We start from the raw sequence: 21,964 nt of genomic DNA on the forward strand, positions 1-21,964 counted from the left end.
TCAATCTATCTATCCATTTAATTATACTAACTAACTCATAGTTACCCAGTTTCCTAGTGAGCAACTATTGAAGACACTGAGCCAGGGCCTATGAAGGGACATGAAGTCATGGCCTTGGTCCTAGGTTAGAACAGTAAGACATACACTATTAAAAAGATAATGAAAGAGACAACAAGCTAAGGCGGCACACAGTGACAAGCACCTTCAGACAGATGCAGAGTTCGGTGAAGGGGAAGACCGTGGTGAGAAAGCCTTTCACAAAGACGTTACTACCACGCAGGCTCCCTGAGAGCAGTGATTCTTGTCTGTTTTGTTCACTGCTGCATCTTGAGTGCTAGAAGAGCGCCAGCACAGAGGCACGTTAATAAAAATCTGCTGAATACACAAATGAGCCAGGATGTTAATCACCAATGACTGTTTGATAAAACTGTGCATTCCTTCTCTTCCTTCCTCAATGCTGGGCAGCAGGACTCGAGCTGCCTTGGAAGGACTCAGGCAGAAGACAGGGTGCGGGCAGTGAAAGTGGAGGCAATGGTGCGGGGAAAGTAGGATGTGAGAGGACAAAGGCTGTCTGGAGCTGGCTGAGACAGTCCTGGTGGAGACTTGTCTTACAGATCAGCGGGCACAAGCATCTGGCGCAGAGATCAGGGCAGGCTGGTGGAGGGTCTAGCACATGGCTCAGGGAGCGCACATTTGTTGGGTGCAGGGGACGGCTGAAGCAGGACGGTAACACTACAAAAGAGAGATTTTGAGAAAACAGGCCATAATAGGATGCCCTGAAAAAAGGAAAAACTGCGGTCAAGGAGACTAGTTAGGAGAGTAATTCAGGGGTATTAACAATTGAGGGTGCTAACAATCAGGATATTGGTAAAAGTGGCAAAGCAGGATGAATGCTATAGGTATTAAAAATACAAAATCAACAGGAGTTGATAACGGTCTGACTCGATATGAAGGTCAAAGGAAAGTAAGAAATCAAAGATCACAATCAAGTTCATTATCCAACTATGCTAGTAAACCAGATACACAAGATGGAAACAGTGCGTAGTGCTTTTACTTTTTTTCCCTACAGCTCTGGTAGGTGCTCAATCCATTCATCATCATCCTCACATGAAGTGACCCCACTGATGCTTCAATCTAAAACTCAGGACTAAGAAGTTAAGGCTTGGCTCAAGGTCACAAGGGTAGTTACCAACAGATCTAAGACTGAAATGGAGATACTCCTGTCACTCAGTTTAACTTGAACGTCATAACTAGTTTCCATTAATCTTTCCCAATAGTAGTGCAATTATGATTTCTAAGAAAGGCAAACCTGCAGCAGGGGAGGTCTGTCTCTCCTGGCAGAACACGTTGCATTCTTTCTGTGGGAGAGGAAAATGCGAGCCAGGAGCAAGATGTATGACCTATGGCTTCCTGCACTACCTGCTTGGAGAAAATACAATAGAGCAGCTTGCTGGCTGCAGGACTCACACCCCAAAGGCTTCCATGTCAGGGTAACAATGTATATTTCTGGAGTCTCAGAGCATTTTCTGCAACCCACTCACACATTTCTATAGGCTAAATTAGGAACTGCGTATTTCTACGATATGCTTTAGACAACTGAGGCGCTCAGCAAATTGCTTGTGCTTAACTCACAGGAAGAACAAACACCAGAGCTCAGGGAAAGAAGGGAAAAGACAAACAAACTACCTCCTTCACTTCAAAGAGGGGCTTCTTCAATCTCATTTAGGATCGTATTGCAAAGGTCTGAGTAGGAGAAAGCATGAGGAGGAGGAAGGGGAAGTAGTAGAGGGGAAGGAGGGAATATGCCAATGTAGGAGAGGAAGTCCACAGGACAGACCAGGGATAATTTAAAATTTAGATTATTTCTAGGCCACTTCTGTTTAAATACATCTTATGAGGAAGTAAATCTGAGTAGCAAATAGGGTAAGTTTTTGTTTGTTTTTTGTTTTAAAAAGGGAATAATGCTAGGGCCAGGATCTAAAACAACACACTCCCCGTCCAAGTCTTTTGAGATAAAATAGTCGACATTTTGAAATAGACAGATGAGAAAAGTTTGTTAAATTTTTAAACAAATTTTTCTTTTGATGTGAAACAGTTTTATCTTAGTGTTTCTAACCTTCTTTCCTTTAGTAACTATTTGCTGAATACCTCTGTGCATTAGGCCCTATCCACTTATAGAACAGGGAACAACAGCCATTCTTCCCTCTAAAATAAAAATGTGTGGCGCTGCTGGGTAGGCCCTAAGTTGCAGCTGGAGGGCAGGGTGAGATGCACCCGTGACAAGAGGGAGGCCAGAGGCTGCAGTAATGATCTCCCTACCCCATCCCCTACCAGGCCCAGGCCATGTCCCCTAAGCCAGAGTGCCTTTCTGGAGAAACTGAACCCCACCAAAGAAAAGACCTGCATATTCTGACATCAGGAAGGCTCCCCAAGGAAAGGCCAACTCACCACGATTGCTCCACAGCAAAACTCACCAGTTGAGCGGTGCTGCCCGTGCAAACTAAGCTCCCAGTCAGCTGTTCACTGACTGACTCTTAAATCAGAGCAGATAGCCAAAGAACATCAGCCTAGGGGAAATCCACCAACATGAAAGAAACAAACCAAAACCAAGAGAAAAAAGGAGCTCAGAGGAAAAAGAGAGAAAAACAATCTGTAAATCTCATAACATGACTCATTCCAAGACAAGAGAATACACTAGATCCATGAAAGAAGAACAAGATGCTATTTAAAAACAAGTAAATATAAAGGAACAGATGATAAGAAACACCTCTTGAGAATTAAAAATATGAGGGGAAAACTTAAAATTTTAATAGAAAGTGTGGAAGATAAACTCAAGAAAATCTCCTCAAAAGTAGAACAAAGATGTAGAAAAATAGGAGACAAAAGATAAGAAAAATCTGAGGAATAATCCAAGATGTCTACCACGTAACCAATGACTTGCAGAGAAAACAGAGGTGAAAAAAGTCATCAAAGAATGAATAAAAGGTATTTTTTCAGAACTGGTGGAGGGACATGAATCTTCACATTGGAAGGCCCACCAAGTGCCTGGTGAATAAAAACACCTAACCAGCTCACAATTCCACAAGATTTTAGAAATTCAAAGATAAGATCCTAAAAACTCCTGAAGACAAGACAAAGAAAACACATATGTGTAAAGAATTGAAATAACAACAAAAAATATCAGAAGATAGTAGAGTATCTTCTTCAAAATTTCTGAAAATTCTCAAAGAACGGGAAATTCTGAAAGAAAATGATTTTCAACCCAGAATTCTATGCCCACACAATCTGTCATGATAGCAGGATGGAGATTTTCAGATCGGTATCCCTTCTCAGAAAGCTGCTAAAAGACGACTGAGCAGACACAGGATTCAGAACAGAGAAGGTAAGAGGAGAAGGTGGAGGGAGAAGTCTAGGACAGGGGTGGAGCAAACCGAACGGCCAGGCCACAGTGAGCAGGAAGAAGGGGGTACGAGGAGGCAGTCTCCTGGGGAAAAGACAGAGCTGGCAGATTATCCAATATGCTTGACACTGCAGGAAGTTTTATATAAAGAAGCTAGTAGAGAGTACAGAAAAATTACAGATATACATTTTGTTCCCCACCAGAAGACAATGCAAAATTGTAAAAGGTAACGTAACTATAGTACACTACTTGGCTTAGCAGGGAACATGACATTTACATAGTGATAAAAATATAAACACCAAATACCAGATTCACTAATAATTATAATACAACAGTATTTTGAGTGCTCAGCAAAAGGCCTTAAATCCTACCTCACCAAAATAGAAATCCAGAAAATGTTAAAAATTAACATAGCAAGAAAGTCAATGTAAGATATTTAAAAATATGAAGATAAATACCATATAATCTAAAAAGAACAGAACATGCCATAGAGAGCAGACTTGGGAAGTGAAGAGGTGAGAGGTATGATTGAAGAAGGTTGTTCTTCCTGCTGTTTAATGCAGCTTAATTTTTATTTTTTATTTATTTTTTTTGCTTTATTTGCTTTATTTCCCAAACCCCCCCAGTACACAGTTGCACATCTTAGTTGCAGGTCCTTCTAGTTGTGGGATGTGGGACACCACCTCAACGTGGCCTAACAAGCGGTACCATGTCTGCACCCAGGATCCGAACCCTGGGCCGCTGCAGCGGAGCACGCGAACCCAACCACTCGGCCACGGAGCCGGCCCCTAATGCAGCTTAATTTTTAAAATCTATGTGCATATATTACTTTGATTAAAAAATAACAATATTTAGTAAGTAATCACTATGTGCCAGGCACTGTTCCAAATGTTTTACAGGTGACATCATTTAATTTTCACAACAATCCTATTAGGTGATGCTATTATTATCCCCATTTTAAAGATGAGGAAATTAAAGCACAGAGAGGTTAAGAATTTTGTCCAGTATCTCACTGCTGGCAAGTGATGGAGCCAGGATTCACTCAGGCATGTGGATCAGAATCTGGAGACCTTAACTTTGAAGGAAGCCAGAAAATTTAATTTCATAAACCATTTTGGAAAAAGTTATCTGATTTTCACCTATTGATAAACCTAGACAGTCAACACCAATCATGTTAACAGACGTGAAAAAGTAGAAAGCATTTATTTTCTCCTATCTAAAATCCTATATTTCTCTATCAACAACAACAACAAAAGCAGCCTAAACAGCAAAGGCAGCAGAAAGAAAAAGTTAGAAAAAATTACAGTCACACAAACTATAGTTAAAAAATGACTAAGTTTCCTTGATATATGAATTTGTTGGAAAACCATTTATCAACAGCCTGTTTCTCTCTAGCAGAGTCCCTCAAGCCGAGAGCCATGTCATTCCCCTTTGACTGATTAATTAGCCAATCAGGGGACATTTTTCATTGTGAGGCATGATGGTTTACTCCAGCTAATGTTTGGTCTCTAATGGCAACATATTAAAGCCAACTCGGCTATTTTAGCCCTGTGGAGTGACCAAAAGGAAAGGATAGAAGATAAATCAAAAGAGCTCCCTTCAGTTTCCCTTCACTCCTTAACAAAACCCCCAAGGAGCAAATGGCTAGAGGAAAGATCCTCTACCAATAAAGAGAAAAAACAAAGAAAAGAAGCTGGAAATGCCTTCAAGCCAAGTGGGATCCTTTCCTGTTTCTGAAGAGCAATAATTTATCCTCTGTTGATTAACAGACCACTGATAGAACAGGCACCAAAAAGTCAATACCTAGCTCTTCTTCCTTTTATCAAAAGCTGTGCTCAATAGAAAATCTAGCCCTGTAATGCTTCTTACTCACTTGGAATGATTTCACCTGCTTTCTGAATTAGAAGAGGCCAGCGAGTAACCTGCTCTCAGGCGCGACACACCCATCTCCACTCAGGCAGCTGCCCACTGTGCTACAAGTTCTCTAAGCTTCTTATCCATCCCTGTGCCTTTGACAGGCACCAAAGCACAAAGAAGGAGAAGTTCAAAGATCAGTGGATATTCACATATCCAGGAGACAGGAAGCACATCTTAAATATGTTTAGTAGATGCCTAGCACACTCAACAAGATGGGTCTAAGCAGCCAGTCTTTGCTATGCAATTCCACACTTAAGCACCCAGCTTTCCCACCCCCAAATAGGCCAAAGATTACAAACTAGCAGTCTGTGTCAGAAGAGATCACAAGCACATTTTACTTGTCCCGAAGATTTGTCCCCTGCTACCATCATCAACATCATCATTATTTTATGAATCTTGGATACTTTCAGACAGGATATGTTTCCCTGCTTCTCAGTTGTCTTAAACTCAGACTACTTACACATTTACAGTCATACACCTGGACCCAATCAGCATGTGAGTTTGAGATGTGGGATAAGCTGTTGTTCACGATATGTCTTCACATTATGCCTTGTCCACCCAGAGACCCCTGCCCTTTGGGCCTAGATCAGTTACCAATTCTTCTCTATAGCTTTTCCTGACATCCCCAGTAAGAGTTAATGGCTCCCTGGTCTCTGTTCCCACTTCAACAAATGAACTTCACTGAGAACCTACTCGATGCCAGGCATGGTGCTAGATGCTAGAGAGTACAAAACTTGCCAACCTTATGGGGGTTACTATCTACTGAGGGAAGAGAGTAAATAAGTAAACTATTTGGTACATCAGATGGTGATAACAGCTATGGAGGAGAATAAAGCAAAGGAGAGGGTACAGAATGTCAAGGTTGTTGTTGTTCTTATTGTGTTTTCAATTATAAATAGGGTAATCAAGGAAGACTGACTGAGATGACATTTGAACAAAAATGCGAAGGGTGGGGCAGAGGAACCACCAAATACTTAAACCTGAGGCAGGAGCGTTCCTGAAGTACTGGAGGAACAGCAAGAAAGCCAGTGTAACCAGAGCAGAGTGGATAAGGAAAGAGCCAAAGACGAGTCAGGGCAGCAACCGTGAGTGTGGGTGTGAGTGTGTGTGTGTATGTGAGAGAGAGAAAGAGAGAGAGACGGGGAGGTCATTTAGGACTTTAGGCCATTGTAAGGAATTGCCTTTTACTCTGAGTGTGACAAGGAAACTTGGGAGGGTTTTGAACAAAGTAGTGACATGATCTCAATTACATTTTCAAAAGATCACTCAAGCTGCAGTGGGAAAAATACACTATAGAAAAGATTCTATTAGACTCTCATAGAGAATTTATTACATAATGTTCAAGATGTTTATACATCTATCCCCCCTAGCAGAGGACCATGAATTTCATGAAGGGGGCCAAGTCCTATTGTCTTTGTAGCTTCAGCGATAAGAGTAATAATTGAGACACACTAAGTACTCAATAAATAATTATAGAGTTATGGTTAAATTTTTAAAACCTTTGAAGTTTTTCCTGCTTTTCCATTATTAAATAAGTACCGACACACTATATTTATTGTGGAGGAGAAGACAACAACAGAACTGTACATCACCTGTAAGACAATTTCTTTTGTGTCTGGCGTCAAGAATATTAATAGAAGTGAAGACCATACTAGGTACAGAGAATCATCTTGTTGCAAACTTAATATCCTTGGTAAACTATTTACTATTTGTCTTAGTTTGCATATCTTCAAGGATGTTATCTTGCTCATATGGATTTCAGTGAGAGGAAAGGGTCGGATAATGGTCTGCCAGTGCCTCCTAAATGACCAGTCCCTCTTAGATACTCTCTTAGATATTCTCTTAGATAGCATTTGATTCCACTAGTAAATGTCTCCAGAAGTTAAATTTTCTATGACCTCTTGATAATTTGTACTGTCCACTCCCTCTTTAAATGGGAACAGTCCTTATATGTAACTTAATCTCTGAAACTAACATTAAAAATCTATTTTCTCTTTCTACTGTTAAAATGGAATCAGACTAATTTCCAGAATGATGACAGAAATAGTCCTACCTGGTGCAGGGACATAAACGAGATGATCTTAAGGGTCTTTCTGTCCCTTTACATAAACAAACAGACTCTAAAGGTACTAAAATACTGTAAATCTTTTGGGAATAGGGATAGCATCAAATCTATTTTGAAAATTTTATTAAATTCAGTACCATCATCTCCATGGATACTCAACAAATGATGATGATGAAGAGCTTCTTTAAAGCAACATGTACTTTACACTCTAAACAAATACCTATACCTCTACCCAAAATTGTACAGGACATCATAATAGAAGAAAGCTTACTGCCTTAGTCATTACTTATCTTAAATACTAATTAAAACAAAATTGATATGCTAAGAAGTCCTCTATAATTGCTGTAATGGCAAAATGACAACAAAATTTTCACCTTCATCTCCTGGATAAAGAACCTAAGTTGATAAAGCCAACATTGCCCAAGTACATAAGAATCAAGAAGAGGAATCCAAGTAATGTTCTTTCCTTTGTAGTCTAGACAAATGTAAAACTTCAAGTCAAATACCATTTCAAATTAAGTATTTCACATGTTCTCTTTACTCCAGAATCAGGAACCTTAGATTTGGAAGGGTTCATATGCATTTAGTTCAGACTCTTAGCTATTATAAGAATTCCTCCAAGAAACTAACCATAAGGTACATCCTATAGCTGGCCAGCTTTGCCAGCCCATGCTGCTTCCTTTCTCTGAGTAGAAATCTTTCCCTGAATTTCATCCATCAGTGCTAGTTCTTCCTTATGAAACATACCAAACAAATATGTCCCTTTTCTAGAGGACCACTGAAACCAATCAAACCTTCAAAGTCAAGATTTCTCTGCAGTTCAGGCAGAATTTCTTAATTGTTCATCTGCTAGTTCCTGTGCATAACATCCTTGCCAGATACCTTTGTCCCTAATGCTATTCTCTGAACGCACTCTTTTAAAATATGGCAGCCAGGCCCGAATCGAACAGTTCAAATAGTCAGTCACCAGTGCAGAAAACAAGGAAAAAGCCTGTTGCTTTCAGCATGTAGGCACAATCCTTCTACTACAGCTCAAGCCTGCATTCAGGATAGCTGCCTTACTACATATTTTGACTTAGGTGAAACTTGTGGTCAGGTCACATGCCCTTGCCTCTAATTTAATTCTCATCTAACTGCTATCAAATTAGATCTTTCCAGAATTAAATGAGATTTTACTTATCTCCATAAAATTTCAACTGTTTAACTTTGGCAAAATGTCCCCACTTAGAAAGATTATTTTGAATCTTTTATCAATGGTTAAAATGATGACAAGAATTACTGAAGTCATCACTCCATGCAAAAAATAAACTTTAGACCTCAAATATATTATTTGGCTTGTTTGTGAGCTTAGTTTAAATTTATCTCTAACTAAAAGGTTCTTCAGTAGAAGATTACTTTAGCAAACAATAGGCTGGGAGAGCAGCCGCAGTTCTGAAGGCTGATACCCAGATCTGGAGTGAGGACGGAGGGCAGAGTGATAGAGGCTGCAGGAAGGGGCAGACGCGAATTTGAGTCTTCAGCCTGTAAACCATTTACAAAACTCCATCTAATTCATGAATAGAAGTTATTAACATGAAAATTCAGAACTAAGGAGAAATAGCCTTCAATTCAAAGACATTTCAAGTAAAAATTGAAATCCTTTTTTTTCCCCAGTGATCTTCCCTATGAGCTACTTAGGGCAGTTTACAGAACTACAAGAATGGTCCAAAATACCTCATGAATTCAACCAAGCAAAAGAGAAGGGTCGGCTTGGAAGTTAGTTTTCAGATTTGACAATCAGCAAGAAATAGGAAAGAAAGGGGATTCACGGTAATTGATGACAAAGGGACACAAACCACAAAGAAGTCATGCTTCGGTTCAAAAAGTAAAAGCCATCAGAAGAATTAAAGGAAAGTGATCATTAATTGGGTATCCTGGGAGAGTATAAGAAATACTCACAAGGTTTCTAATTCAATCAGGTTATAGAGGCAAAGAAATTGACAATTATTTTGCCAGGAGCCTAGGCCAGAAAAATGTTGTTTAGAGAAACCAAGTAGGAATGAATGCTGGCAACATGTTCTCAATTCTTGATACAGTTTAGGAGTATTTTCTCTAGTGATAAGCCTGAATCAGGAAACAAGTTGGATAGAGGAAGGAAACTGGGAAGGTGGGGGAGGGAAAAAAATGAGAGAAGGAAAAAAAAGGAGTATCAGGAAGTTCAACCAGATAGAACTAATGGAATTTGTTTTTCAGTGTCTCCAACTCCTCTGCAAACTAAGTGAGAAAAGACACACACACTTGTACCCACATCTCCTGACAGGCAGTGGCCGGCACAAGTGCCTGCTGCAGCTCTCAAGGGGCTCCAGTAATTTCAATATATTCGATCATTTCTTTGTCTCCCCAGAAAGTGCATACCTCTCCAATTTAGGTGCACTCCAATCCAGTTATTGCCTTCCAATTTATATAGCACAACGATGAGAGGGAAAGGAAGGACTTGGAAATTAGAAATGTACAACCAACCATTCCCACACAAAACAGTTTATTTAAAATTTTCTGAGTAATCGGTAGTTTGTGATGACTGTTCATTGTTTAAGCAAGTAGTTTTGAGCAGCCAAATTCAGCCAAGGAAACAGTGTCTCTAGGAGCATCTGCAGCTTGAGGGAATACTAAGGGCCAATAAAGTCAGAGCACAGTCCCAGAGGAAAGAGGAGTCTTTAACTCCTACAGCAATGAAGTGAAAAACAGTGGAGCCCATGAAAAACTATTCCAGTGAAATGCAATGTCTGAAAGCCAATTTCTGGCAAATGCGATTGATTTTGAAAAACATGTAATGGCATAAGCAAACATTCACCCAGTCATCCTTTCTCAAGATACACCAGTGGATTATACTTGGCATGGGATTAAAAGTTAACTGATGAATATTTCCTCCTCTCAGAGAAGAGAAAGTTATTTATTTATTGATCAAAACGTTTCAAAGGAAAAAACATTTCAAATATCAACCATAAGTTATACAAACCATGATTTTTAAGATGAGTAACAATTAAGTACATTTTTAAAAAAGTACAATGGGATTTCAATTTACTGAATCTCTACCATGTGCCAAGCACTGAATCAATCTTATGCTGGGGACCCAGAAGTGAGTCAACGTGAGTCCTCTCTCTTTAAGTAGTTCCGTGTACGTGATGGATGAAAAAGTCCAAGTGTGAAATACAGTGGATCGATTTCTTCATTCGATGTGTAAAGGTCAGAGAGAGGATAGAAGGTGTAATTTAAATTTCATAAATGTGTCCTAGACATCTTGGGTTTAGCTTGGACTGTTGTTTTGTTCTGATGTTATTTTCTTTTATTTCTATATGTTTATATTCAAGATAATTAAGGAATCAGATTCTTGCTTGGCAGTTTGCTCCACTACACAATCCAAGGCTCACTTCTACTATCCTCACAGAGAAAAAGTTCATTTTAAATGATCTTTTTTTTTGACTGGGAAGAGATATTTTGTTTGTTTGTTTTTGTGAGGCAGATTGGCCCTGAGCTAACATCTGTTGCCAATCTTCCTCTTTTTTGGCTTGAGGAAACTGCCCCTGAGCTACCATCTGTAGCAATCTTCCTCTAGTTTGTATGTGGGACGCCCCCACAGCCTGGCTTGATGAGCGGTGTGCAGGTGTGGGGTCAATGCCCAAGCTTCTTTAAATCTAGATGCAAAGACAAGATCAATATCAGCACCCCCGCCAGAGCCCCAGAGAGCTGTGACTGCTTTAACATTCACTACGCCATGGTTTCCGAGACTCTTCAGGCATTTGACCTCCAGCAGCACCTTCGCCTTGGCAATGCCAGACACGAACGCAGGCCAATGTTGCTATGGGGGTCAAGGGAGGAAAAACAAAGCAATATTCCTTCCAACTGCGAACAAGAGCCAAAAGAGATTGTATTTTCAAACAAATCTGATCAAAGGCCTCCTGCCCGTGGCTACAAGGGCTGTTGTAACTAACACAGTAAGGTTTCCTAGCAACAGTTTATTCAGGGAAGGTACAGGTGTGCCTCAATGAAAGCAAACTCTATATATGAAAATTCACAGGTATGTAAAATTTAAGAGTGACTGCTTCACAGAAAGATGTTTTATTTGATGTTTTAAAATGCAATTAGATTTAACTGCATAAGTCTATCTTATATTCACATGCAGCAGGTATATGTGGAATATAAAATACTGCAGAGGCTCTATCTGCTGAGCGTGGTGCATGCAGCACAGCATGACCAGCAGCTTCAGTATCAGCATCACCTGGGAGCTCCTCAGAAATGCAGAATCTTGGGCCCCACCACACCCTCATGAAGCAGAATCTGCAGTTTTACAAAATTCCCAGATGAGCTGTGTACATAGTAAGATTTGAGAAGCCCTGTCCTGGGCAATATTAGTGACGCTGACACCAGAAGCTCTACAATACGGTTACATATCAGGGCTTCTACCAGGGGTTCTCAGTCCTCACTCCTTATCACCCATTGGAAGAATCACCCGGGTAGATCATCTGGGTAGGCTTCTTTTTTTTAATTAAAAATTTTTTTTCTTCTTTTTTTTAATACCTATGCTTGGACCCTAACTCCAAAGTTGGACTTAATTGGTCTGGGGTGGAACCCCGGCGCTCGCATTTTTCACAAAGCTCCTTAGGCGATTTGAGTGCAGGTGTTGTGGAGAACCACTGCTACAGATCAAGAGCTTCACTCTGTTAGAAAACCGCCTCACCAAACAATCAGGATTTTAAATGCATCATCAGAAGAAAACATTAAACTAGAATGAGAGATTAAGATGTCGTGGAAATAAATCTTGCACAGAACACAGAATTGTATCAAGGTTGGTCTTCTCTAGGCCAGTTGTACCAAATCAGACTTCCCCTGGTCTAGGACAAGGGAATTGTTTCTGAAGCTCCTCAAATATGGGCAAATTGCTCACTTTAACATGATCATGAATGACTACATCAAATAGTGTTGAAAAACCTCGTGGCACGTGACACCAGGAAGCCCTCAAATCGATGTCTGCCAGAGGATTAAAAACTTCGAGTCTCCTACAACAAGAAGCTTTCCTGTGCTCACCATGTAAATTCTTCTAAAGTTCTACCAAAAGCCCATAGATAATATTTCCTTCCCTGATCTGTTCAACTGTAAAATTTCAAAGGTGCTGGAGAAGACGAGGGTTGGAGGCAGTAGGGGTTGGCAGTAGGGAGAAAAGGGAGGATCAAGTAATCCAAGAATGCAAGGATTTGGAAAAGTCAGAGCCATGGAAATACAGGATGAGAGGGCTGGAACAGAAAGGTTTATCATCAGAGGTCTGGGGTGGGACATGGAGCTGATGCAAAAGCACAGGGTGTGGCCATGAAAGGGGCTTAGGGCAGAGCAGAGGTGACAGTGTCCCTGAGGATACTGAATGTACTGAGGATGGTCAAGGGAAAGGAGTTAGAGAGGAACACCGAGATAAGTAGATGCAAAGTCCCTAGGGAACAATGCGGACGGCCTGCCTGATCCAGGTCACACAGTAAGGACAGAGGGGCAGAGGTGTGACCAGAAGCAGGGCTGTCTGATGGCCCCCGGCTCTTTCCAACAGCCCCTTGTGAGTGAAGACCGAGTACTGCCTGATGTCAGAACACCTCCGCCCTCATGACCCACGTGTCTTTGACATGACTCAGCAGAGACCTTCAGCAAGCCAAGGGGCCCAGGGCCTGCTTCCTCTGTCCTCACTACTAAAGGGGTAGGAACAGAAAGGTGTTAAAAGGCTAGGAATTTAGTCCCAACCTGAAAGGAAATCACAAGACAAAATTTCTAATAACTGGTAATTCTAGTCTTTAAAAAATAACATTAAGTAACAAATAGCCACCATCCTTGACAAATTTCTGTCAGTCTGGAGAAATGTCAGAAATAAATGAAACATGTCTTTTTTTGTTCTATAGTCACCAAGGGCGTTGGCTAGGAACCAATAAAGGAACACAAGTATGACATACCAGACTAGCTGAGTAATAGTTGTAGCAACGATATATTCCAGATTTTTGTAGACAACATCAATTTTAAATATTTTTTGCCCCATTATCTCCAGAAATCCATATTTCAAAAATTCTAATCTTTTGACATCCAAACTATATCCAGGGCTGTCTTTTACAGTTAGAACTGACACCAAAAATTTTGTGCTATATTTAGCCCAATTTAATAATTAGATTATGAATTACCGATTCATCCCATTTAGGATGTCAGTGGGTCACCCTATTTTTATCTTCTAGTTTTGAAACTAACAATATTGTCCAATGGAGGAAGTAATACATCTAAATCCCTTCCAGATTCTCAGTGCTGATCCAACTGTGTCTCAAAATGCTGTTAAAATGGAAGAGACCAGCACTGGTGCACGCATGTGATCATCTGCCTCCCCAAGCCATATTCCAGATAGTTATGCTTTCTGAGCAAAGCAAACAAAATCGCTACATGCAGTCTCCCTCTCTCACGGGGACAGGAGAGAGATTTCCCCTTTGAATATCAGCAACAGGCATTCTTTCCGAATTCAGTCCAGTTCTCACACCAGAAAAAAACCCAGATAACACATATCCTTTTCAAGATTTCTTATAAAACATATTATCTACCAACTATTATTATTAAGAGGATCCCATTTAGACTTTGCATGAAGGCTCTAAAAGTTTTCGGGGTAACTTTGTCTGAAAAGTATTATCAGTAACAGATATAAACTGTTTTATCCACAACTGAAAATCAAACAGTGTTGAAACAGAATGTGTCAGGGTGCGTGGCTTACTACCTCAGGAGTCTTCCTCCGCTGCCTTTTCCCAAAAATGCAGTCGAGGTCTGTTTTGCTGCGAGACGACAGATCCTTCCCTGAAAGAACAAGGTGATGCCTGTCAGTATTACCATTCTTTCTAGAATGAGGAGCACAGATATGAACTACTAAACTCTAGACAGCAAATGGGTTTTGGGAAAAAAAAACAATTCTGTAAATGACTGACTTTCTGTCTCCCCTTCACAGATTACAACTCTTTAATTAATAAATAAAATTAATTAAATTTAAAAATCACTGAAAAATCAAGTAAGTGTTTTAGAGCCAGAACCCGTGACATTCTCTTAGTGGCAGAAACAACAGAGAGCATGTAGACTGAGAGGAAAATTAAATTCTACAGCTAGCTCTCCTGCTGGTGTGCCTTCATGGCATGATTTCTGGGTCTCTGGGTTCCTCGTTTATAAAATAGATCTTACTTTCAAGGAGACATGAGCTACTTACTTAGGATTATGAAATGCAGAATAAAAAATGCTGCTAGATAAATAGCTTCAAAACCTCGCATTCGCACATGGATGAGAACATCCTGTATTTGACGTATACAAGCTCAATAATTAACTAAATGAATAAAAATGTAAAAAGAATAAATGCAAGCAAAAATTCTGATTTTGGGTGAAAGGGTTTTAGATTCTCCTTTTTAATATGTTTTTTACTGTTACAGTTATATCATCTTTAAATAAAAGGATACATAATAAGAGCAGGAAATTAAATGGCTTCTGGCAAAAGCAGTGTGCAAAGGATCCACAATTCTTACCAAAAACACAGAACTCTTTAATGCAATTTCAAACCCACAAACCAACTCAGTTAAAATTCACGTCTTTGGCATTTCCACTTATACCAATAACTCTCTGTGAGCAGTCAACCAAATCTCCTCCCATTTGTCAACTTCGAGGTAGATGCATTTTAAATCTAACTACTACATGTGCAGGCGTGAGTCTCCAGGGGAGAGAGGCTCTGGTTTAGACACAGGAATTTCTGTTCTCATGGAAGCCTGAGTTCCACTGTCATGGACTCACTTGTCTTCTTGGTTTCCTGTAGCAAACTGACTTGGCAAAGTAATGTCATGACCCAGAAAGTTCTAGTTCACTGACTATGACTGGGGCATTCAAATATGATATTGCTCAGTGACTCCATGAAATTAAAAAACAAAACACCCTTCTATTAAATGCGAAGCCAGGTGCCAAAACCAGTTTCATAGTCAGCAGTACCAGATTCAATGGTCCAGTCAGTATGACCCGTTCCTCTGAGGCAGGACACGCTCCTTTGTGGCTCTATGCTGCTCTCTCCTTTCTTCCTGAGCTAGAAATGAAGCCTTCCTGGTTCTAACTGATTAAGTAGAATCCAGACAAAGACCCCAAAGGAAACCTACCTAAGAAGAAAATGGAGGGAGCATATCCCTGACAGGAGCTCAGAAAATGAACCAGAAAAATGGGGCCTAAAACTGGTCATGATGGGGAGAAGTAGACAAAGCCTTTGGAGGTCTAAGAGATCTCTTCTTAGCTTTGTCATCAGCATGACCCATTTTGCACTACAGAGCACATTCAGGGTGGCAGTTTCTATTTCGGAAAAAGGAGTTGTACTTAGTTCAAAATATGTATCGGTCATCTATCCCTAACCTATCTTCCGGAATGGAGCAGACACCCTAAAAGGAATACAAATTAAGATCGCTTCTACAGCAATTCAACTACGAGAAATGATGGGGGAATCAAGGAAGGGAGAGGACATGCAAGATCACAATCCTAAAACGGAATGTCAAAATATGAACACGCAGAGATTAGAAGCAAACGTAAAAATCAAAGGGAAAACTGCCAAGCTGATAGAGAGAGTAAGCTGTACCAATGAAGGTGCAAGTGTTTCTAACGTTTTGGTGATGGGTTCTTGTATCAGAAATTTTTATCCTTTAGTAAAGTTCACTTAAGTAAATGTAGAAACCAGGATTGTTACAGGCCTTGCTCTGGATTTGATCTGGAAAACAAAACACAGAGAAGAATTAAGTGTCAGAGACCAATGGCAAGTAACGTAAAAGTAGATAAAAATGAGAAGATGGAAGTGATATTGAAATAGTTATTAGTTAATGGTCCTGGCTGAATGGTTTATAAATGTTATAAAATTATGGCCTCTTTTGAATAAAATACAAAAAAAATGAGTTTGAAAGCTTATTGGTCTCAGTTCTGAATTATGGTCAAATCACAGCAAATACTGTTGATAATCTTAAATCTCAGAGAAAATGACAATCAAAGAAATTAAACAAAGTAGGACATATATGTTCTCTCTCTGGATTTGCTTCATCTATTAATCTCCAATTGGCCATAACATTTTGAGAGCCTGGAAAAAAGGCTTCCAGTAGTCAAGCTGATATAATGAGTCCATGAAGGGTTGAGCAGATACATTCAGAGAAGAGCAGTTTATGATCAATTTAGCTGTTTCCCTAATAATCATGATTATCAGGTTTTCCAGTCGATCAGAGTAGCAAATTGGAAGGCAGGAATGTTACTGCTATGGCCAGACATGCTTACAACACCAAGAAGTCCAAGTGGGAAGCAAATGAAACTATAAAAAAAAAACTGTAAAAACTCAGGAATCAGGGTGATTTGGAGCCTCTCAGTTTAAGGGCAAAAGTCATATGGAACTAGCAAGTTCTAGGGAGAAAATTGTATTACAACTAAGGCTCAAAAAAACTGAGTGTTCCTACTTGGAGTAAAGGGGCAAAGGCAAGGAAATGCAGGTTTGAGAAATATGATTGTTAAAATAAAAAACACTTAAGGTTTACATAGGTAACTTCACTTGCTTAGAAAATTCATTTGCATTCCCCAATCAAGAAGGATAAATCAAACAACATCATATTTTGATTTTTTTTTTAAAAAAAAAACCACAGAGGGCTGATAATAAGCCTAGGACAGAAGATAATGGCAACTTCACTGAAAGACTGTCAGGAAACCAGGAAACCTGCAAGAATCAGAGTAGGGTGTGAAATAAGTGAGATGCGCACAACCAATAACAAGATAGTCAGAATTTTTTAAAAGCCTGCAATGGTGCTATTTTGTATTTAAATGTCAAAAGAATCAGAAAAGGAAACTTAACGCCCATCACTAGCAGAGTCCTACTGTGGGAGAAGTTGACTGTGCTGGGAACACTACAGTCTGTTTCCAGACAGCAAGCCCACTACCGGGACACGTGCTGTGCACGTCCTGTCCTTGTTTAAGAAACAAAACACTACAAATTGTCAGAGGAATAAAAAGTCTGAGTAAATTACCATGATGAAGATGCAAACTATAGTTTATGCAACTTTTCATCCAGTTACTGTGCAACTGGGAGGAGAAAAAGCAATGTTCTCTAGACAACTTCTCAGTTGATTTGTTAAAAACTTCAAAAATGGTTTTGAAGAAATTGATATTTTCCCTATTTTTTCCTCTCTGCAGATATGGACTTGCCAAACATTTCTCAAAAGAAACCATTTTGAAGTTAGGCTTTTAAACAAATACGGATGAAATTCACTTTTAAAAGCATATAAATTATTTCAAATTACAATTATAAATTTGGGACTAGAGAAAGGAATACTTATTATCAGAACTAACATGATATGGCTCATATTTAGGCAGTAGCACATTTTACAATGCTATTTGCTACTGTAATCTCACTAAAGTAAAATTTTTATCTAAACTCTCCACACTAAGCTATATGAAATACCAGCTTCCCACGTTTTAGCTTCCTGGACCACAGATGGAGTTACAATATAAATCGTCCTCATCAAATAAGTGAATTAGTTACTTTCATTATGAGCACACCCATAGGCAAAATCCTTATTATCCATAATACTGAACAATCAAAAGTTCCATAAAATGGGTGATTTCTGATAAGTCATAAAACAGAACCTATTTTATAACTCAGTAATGACTTAAAAACCTCTCCTCATCTTACAAAAGAGGAAACTGAGTCTGACAGGGAAGTGGTTAAGAGATGTGTCTGAGAGAGGGAGGGCCAGCACCCAGGTTTCCTGTGCCCCAAGGTCGTTCACCTCACAGGAAACTCGGAGTTCACCATTCATACCCAGAGACAAGTGCTCGACAAGAAAAGATTGCTTTTAGTAAATTAAAGAACTTTAAAATACACATTCACTGTGGACTGTTAAGATGGATGGTAAATAATCATTTTCTTCGCTCTCTGGATTTCTGCCTCCTCCTCCCGTCTGTTCCACTCTCGCCCAATCGGCATGTCCTCTACTTTCCCTCTCAACCTCCTCTGCTCCCTCTCTGACAACATCTCCTGAACTCTCTGCCTGCACACCAACGCTCCCCTTCTCCCCAAGCAGGGCTCATAAACAAGCAAACCTCATTTAAAAGAGAGAAAATGAAGGCACAACACACCAAGCAGGTGGACAGGGTCACCTGGCAAGGGGGTGGCTTAACCAGAAATAGAAAGCAGATACTCCCGCATTCATTAGATTAAAGTAGATTAAAGAGGTTTATCCCGGCTTTAGCAAATGCTTCAGATGAAATCATGCATGCAGTCAGGTACTAAAGAAAAATTAGAAAATTCTATTTGCAAAAGTGAAAACTTAGAAGGCTGCCATATCATCCAAAAGTTACAGGCCACTTTTAATCTCACTAATTTGCTTAGCACCCTTCTGCTGTATCTCTATTTTTTTCTATAGGGTTTAATGAAAAAAGACAGGATATTTAAGGGATTGAGTATGAAGTGACCCTTGAGCCTCTCCTCAAAAGGACTGAGGGGCCAACAAGGACTGTCTTCTGTTCTGCAGCCGGTAAGGAATGGAAAGAAACCTTCATCAGAAGCCGTAAGGGAAAACAGCAAAGAAGGTTCTAGCCTGAGAGAAAGCAGAGGGGATAACACAAACAGCCATACAAACCACACCTCCTGACAGCGAAGTGGGAAGTACCAGTCTCTTGTGCACATTCCCGAAGCTATTCGGCTCCCGACTCCATCCAGCTCTGCCATGAGCTCTCACTTAAACCAAACCCAGGCCCACCTTTTGGGGTCCTGACCCCAAATGAGAACCACCATTAAGAGCTTGGAGTAGTGGAAATTCCAGCTCCCACTGTTATTTGGATGGGCACTAGGAGTTAGGGAATTCCCAATCATGCCAACAAAACTAAAGCAATGAGAAGTGCTCTTCCTGGTATGTCAAGGTAGAAATGTACATCCAATATCCCACAGAAGAACCATCAAATGATGACTAGATATCACAACATAAGTATAATACAATACAATTGTATTACATGATGCACAGTTGATAATACAATTATAATCATATTTATACTTTAAGTATATTATGTAACAAATAGTCTTGTTTGCCTGGAAAGTCCACCTAATGCCTAATACTATTCCATGGGAAACTTTTGGGGCGTTGAGGAGTTTGACTTAAATTGTTTCTTACCAATACAAGACCACCACCTAGTGGTTGAAGAGGACAACTGCACTCCCAACTAACTCCATGTACTGGGAAAGGAGTGGGGAGGTGGTGATGGAGGAAGATAGTTCAGAAACAAGTTTTCTAACTCTATCTTTGCAATGATCATGGAACACCGAGGCTAACACTCCATGAGATGGAGAAATGGTGTGGAGTAATGTAGGAGTTAACTCAGCAGTGAGATTTTTCATACTGGAGATCTCAATATAGAGCCAATTATCTCAACTGGCACATTTTAGGAGACACTCAACACCAATATTAAGTTCTCAAAAACAGGAAAACGTAACTAAAAATGTTGAGGAATAAATTAAAATCATTTTCTGACCTAGCCACATAAGATCCCTTTTCTCCTCCAAATAGCAAGTTGACTTCCGATTTCAGCCTTGCCAAAGGACGCACACGTGGTCTAGAAGCAAACCTGGGCCCCACCTCGGATTGGATGAATCCGATTCTGCACTTTAATAAGATCCCAGGAGATTCGCAATGAACGCTTCAGCGTTCGCACTGCTTCACAGAAATCCAGTCAGGCTGTCCACACTCCCCACTTTGTACGTGAAACATGAAGAGATGTGGGCGAAGAGCTAAAAATGCTTGAAGAAACCCAGTGTGAACACAGAGATTTCAACAACAAATAAAGAAATGCTTAATTTTACCTTTTGTGAATTTCATATAATGAACACGGTTCTTAGAGATTTTGGATTTTTCTTCAAGGCTGAAAGATTTCTTTTCCTTGTCTGAGGAGTCTTAAAAAAAGATGAAAAGTATTACATTAATACATAATACATAATTACTCTGTCATTCTTTCTCATTTATTCTCTTACAGTGACATGGTCTCATTTAAATAAACTGCATAGGAGCCCTGTCATTTATTAGTGAACTCTAACCAAATGATCAGAAATATTCCTCTTAAACAGGCAAGGCCATTCTCCAGAAACTTATAAAATCCTGAGGAAGAGAAATCAAAACTTGCATTCACACAAAAACCTACACACAAATGTTCATAATAGCCTTATTCATAATAATAAAGTACTGGAAATAACCCCAAATTCCTTCAGTGGGTGAATGGCTGAGCAAGCAAGGAACAAGTGATAACACAACAACCTGGATGGACCTCAAGGGCATCACACTTAGTGAAAAAGATCAATCGACATACTGTATGACCCATTTATATAACATTCTCAAAATGACAAAACCAAAGAGATGAAGAACAGACTAATGGTCTCCAGGGGACAGGGATGAAAGTGGAGTTTGGAGGTTGGAGGGTTAGAAGGTGGATGTGAATAAAAAATGCAGCATGAGGCAGCTCTTTTGTGGTGCTGAAACAATCCTGTATCTTGACTGGTGGTGGCTCCATGAATCTACACACATGAGAACACTGTACAGAACTACACACACACACACACACAAGTGAAGGAAGGCTAAAAACATGGTGAAAATGGAATAAGGTCTGTGGTCTAGTTAACAGTCAACGCCAGTGGCAATGTCCTGGTTTTGAGATTATGCTCCAGCTGTATTAGATGTCACCATTGCGGGAAACTGGTGAATGGTATTCAGGACTCTTGGTCGTACTATTTTTGCAAATTTCTGTAAGTCAATAATTGTTTCAAAATAAAAAGTTCTTTTAAAAAGCGAATAAAGGTTAGACACCTTAAATGATAATCCAAAGGCAGATGAGAGATGATAACCAGGTAGAGTGTCAAGGACAGAGCTGGCACTGAGCCACTGCCTCAGACACAAGGTTTCACTAGAGGCTCACCTTTGAGGGCAAAGACAACAAAAACAAATCCTTGAGAAATAACTCATGTGGTTATTCCTCTGACAAAAGAGGAAAATGTGAGCCAGAAAGTAGTCCCCTGTGTGAAATATCAGGGCAAGTACGTCCGGGATTAGAGTCAATTCCGGGACAGTAACTGGCTGCCTGTATCCCTCACCTTTATCTGTTCGCCAAGTTCGGGTAGTAGAGTACCACAGACACAGGGTATCTCAGGGACAAGAGAGACTGAATTTCCCTATTGTTACGTCATAAAGAAATAGAGATACGGGGTTAGAGAAAGGGGAGAAATGGAAATTTTCACCTTAATACTGGAGCAAAACAAGCATATGTCCATTGAACATGTGAGTTACCTGTAATCCCTTCCAGGAATTAGTCATTTCAAAAGCAAAGTGAGAATTCTATAGTAAGACTCTGAACAACGTAAAGACAGATGTTTCAAGCTTTCAGACAACGCCTAGCATGGGTTAATTATACCAACAACTTGAAACATCCTCTTCTTCAGTCACTTCCCAAGAATAGCTTGGGATTTTTTTCAAAGACATCCCGTTAGTAAATTTTTCTGCTCTTTTTGTTACCAAACACCTAAA

At 39.8% G+C, this 21,964-nt stretch overlaps 1 protein-coding gene across 1 annotated transcript in view; it reads right to left on the minus strand.

Annotated features, from left to right (window-relative positions):
• PINX1 (PIN2 (TERF1) interacting telomerase inhibitor 1) overlaps positions 1 to 21,964 on the minus strand; it is a 92,596-nt gene that overhangs the window by 49,213 nt on the left and 21,419 nt on the right. The window contains exons 5-6 of the mRNA XM_008526030.2: positions 20,257 to 20,346; positions 14,143 to 14,219 (exon numbers count right to left, since the gene is read on the minus strand). Coding sequence (XP_008524252.1) covers positions 14,143 to 14,219; positions 20,257 to 20,346 — 167 coding nt within the window. The remainder of the gene's footprint in view (positions 1 to 14,142; positions 14,220 to 20,256; positions 20,347 to 21,964) is intronic.

This window comes from Equus przewalskii, chromosome 2, assembly GCF_037783145.1.
Source record: "Equus przewalskii isolate Varuska chromosome 2, EquPr2, whole genome shotgun sequence".
In the NCBI taxonomy this organism is placed as follows: Eukaryota; Metazoa; Chordata; class Mammalia; order Perissodactyla; family Equidae; genus Equus; species Equus przewalskii.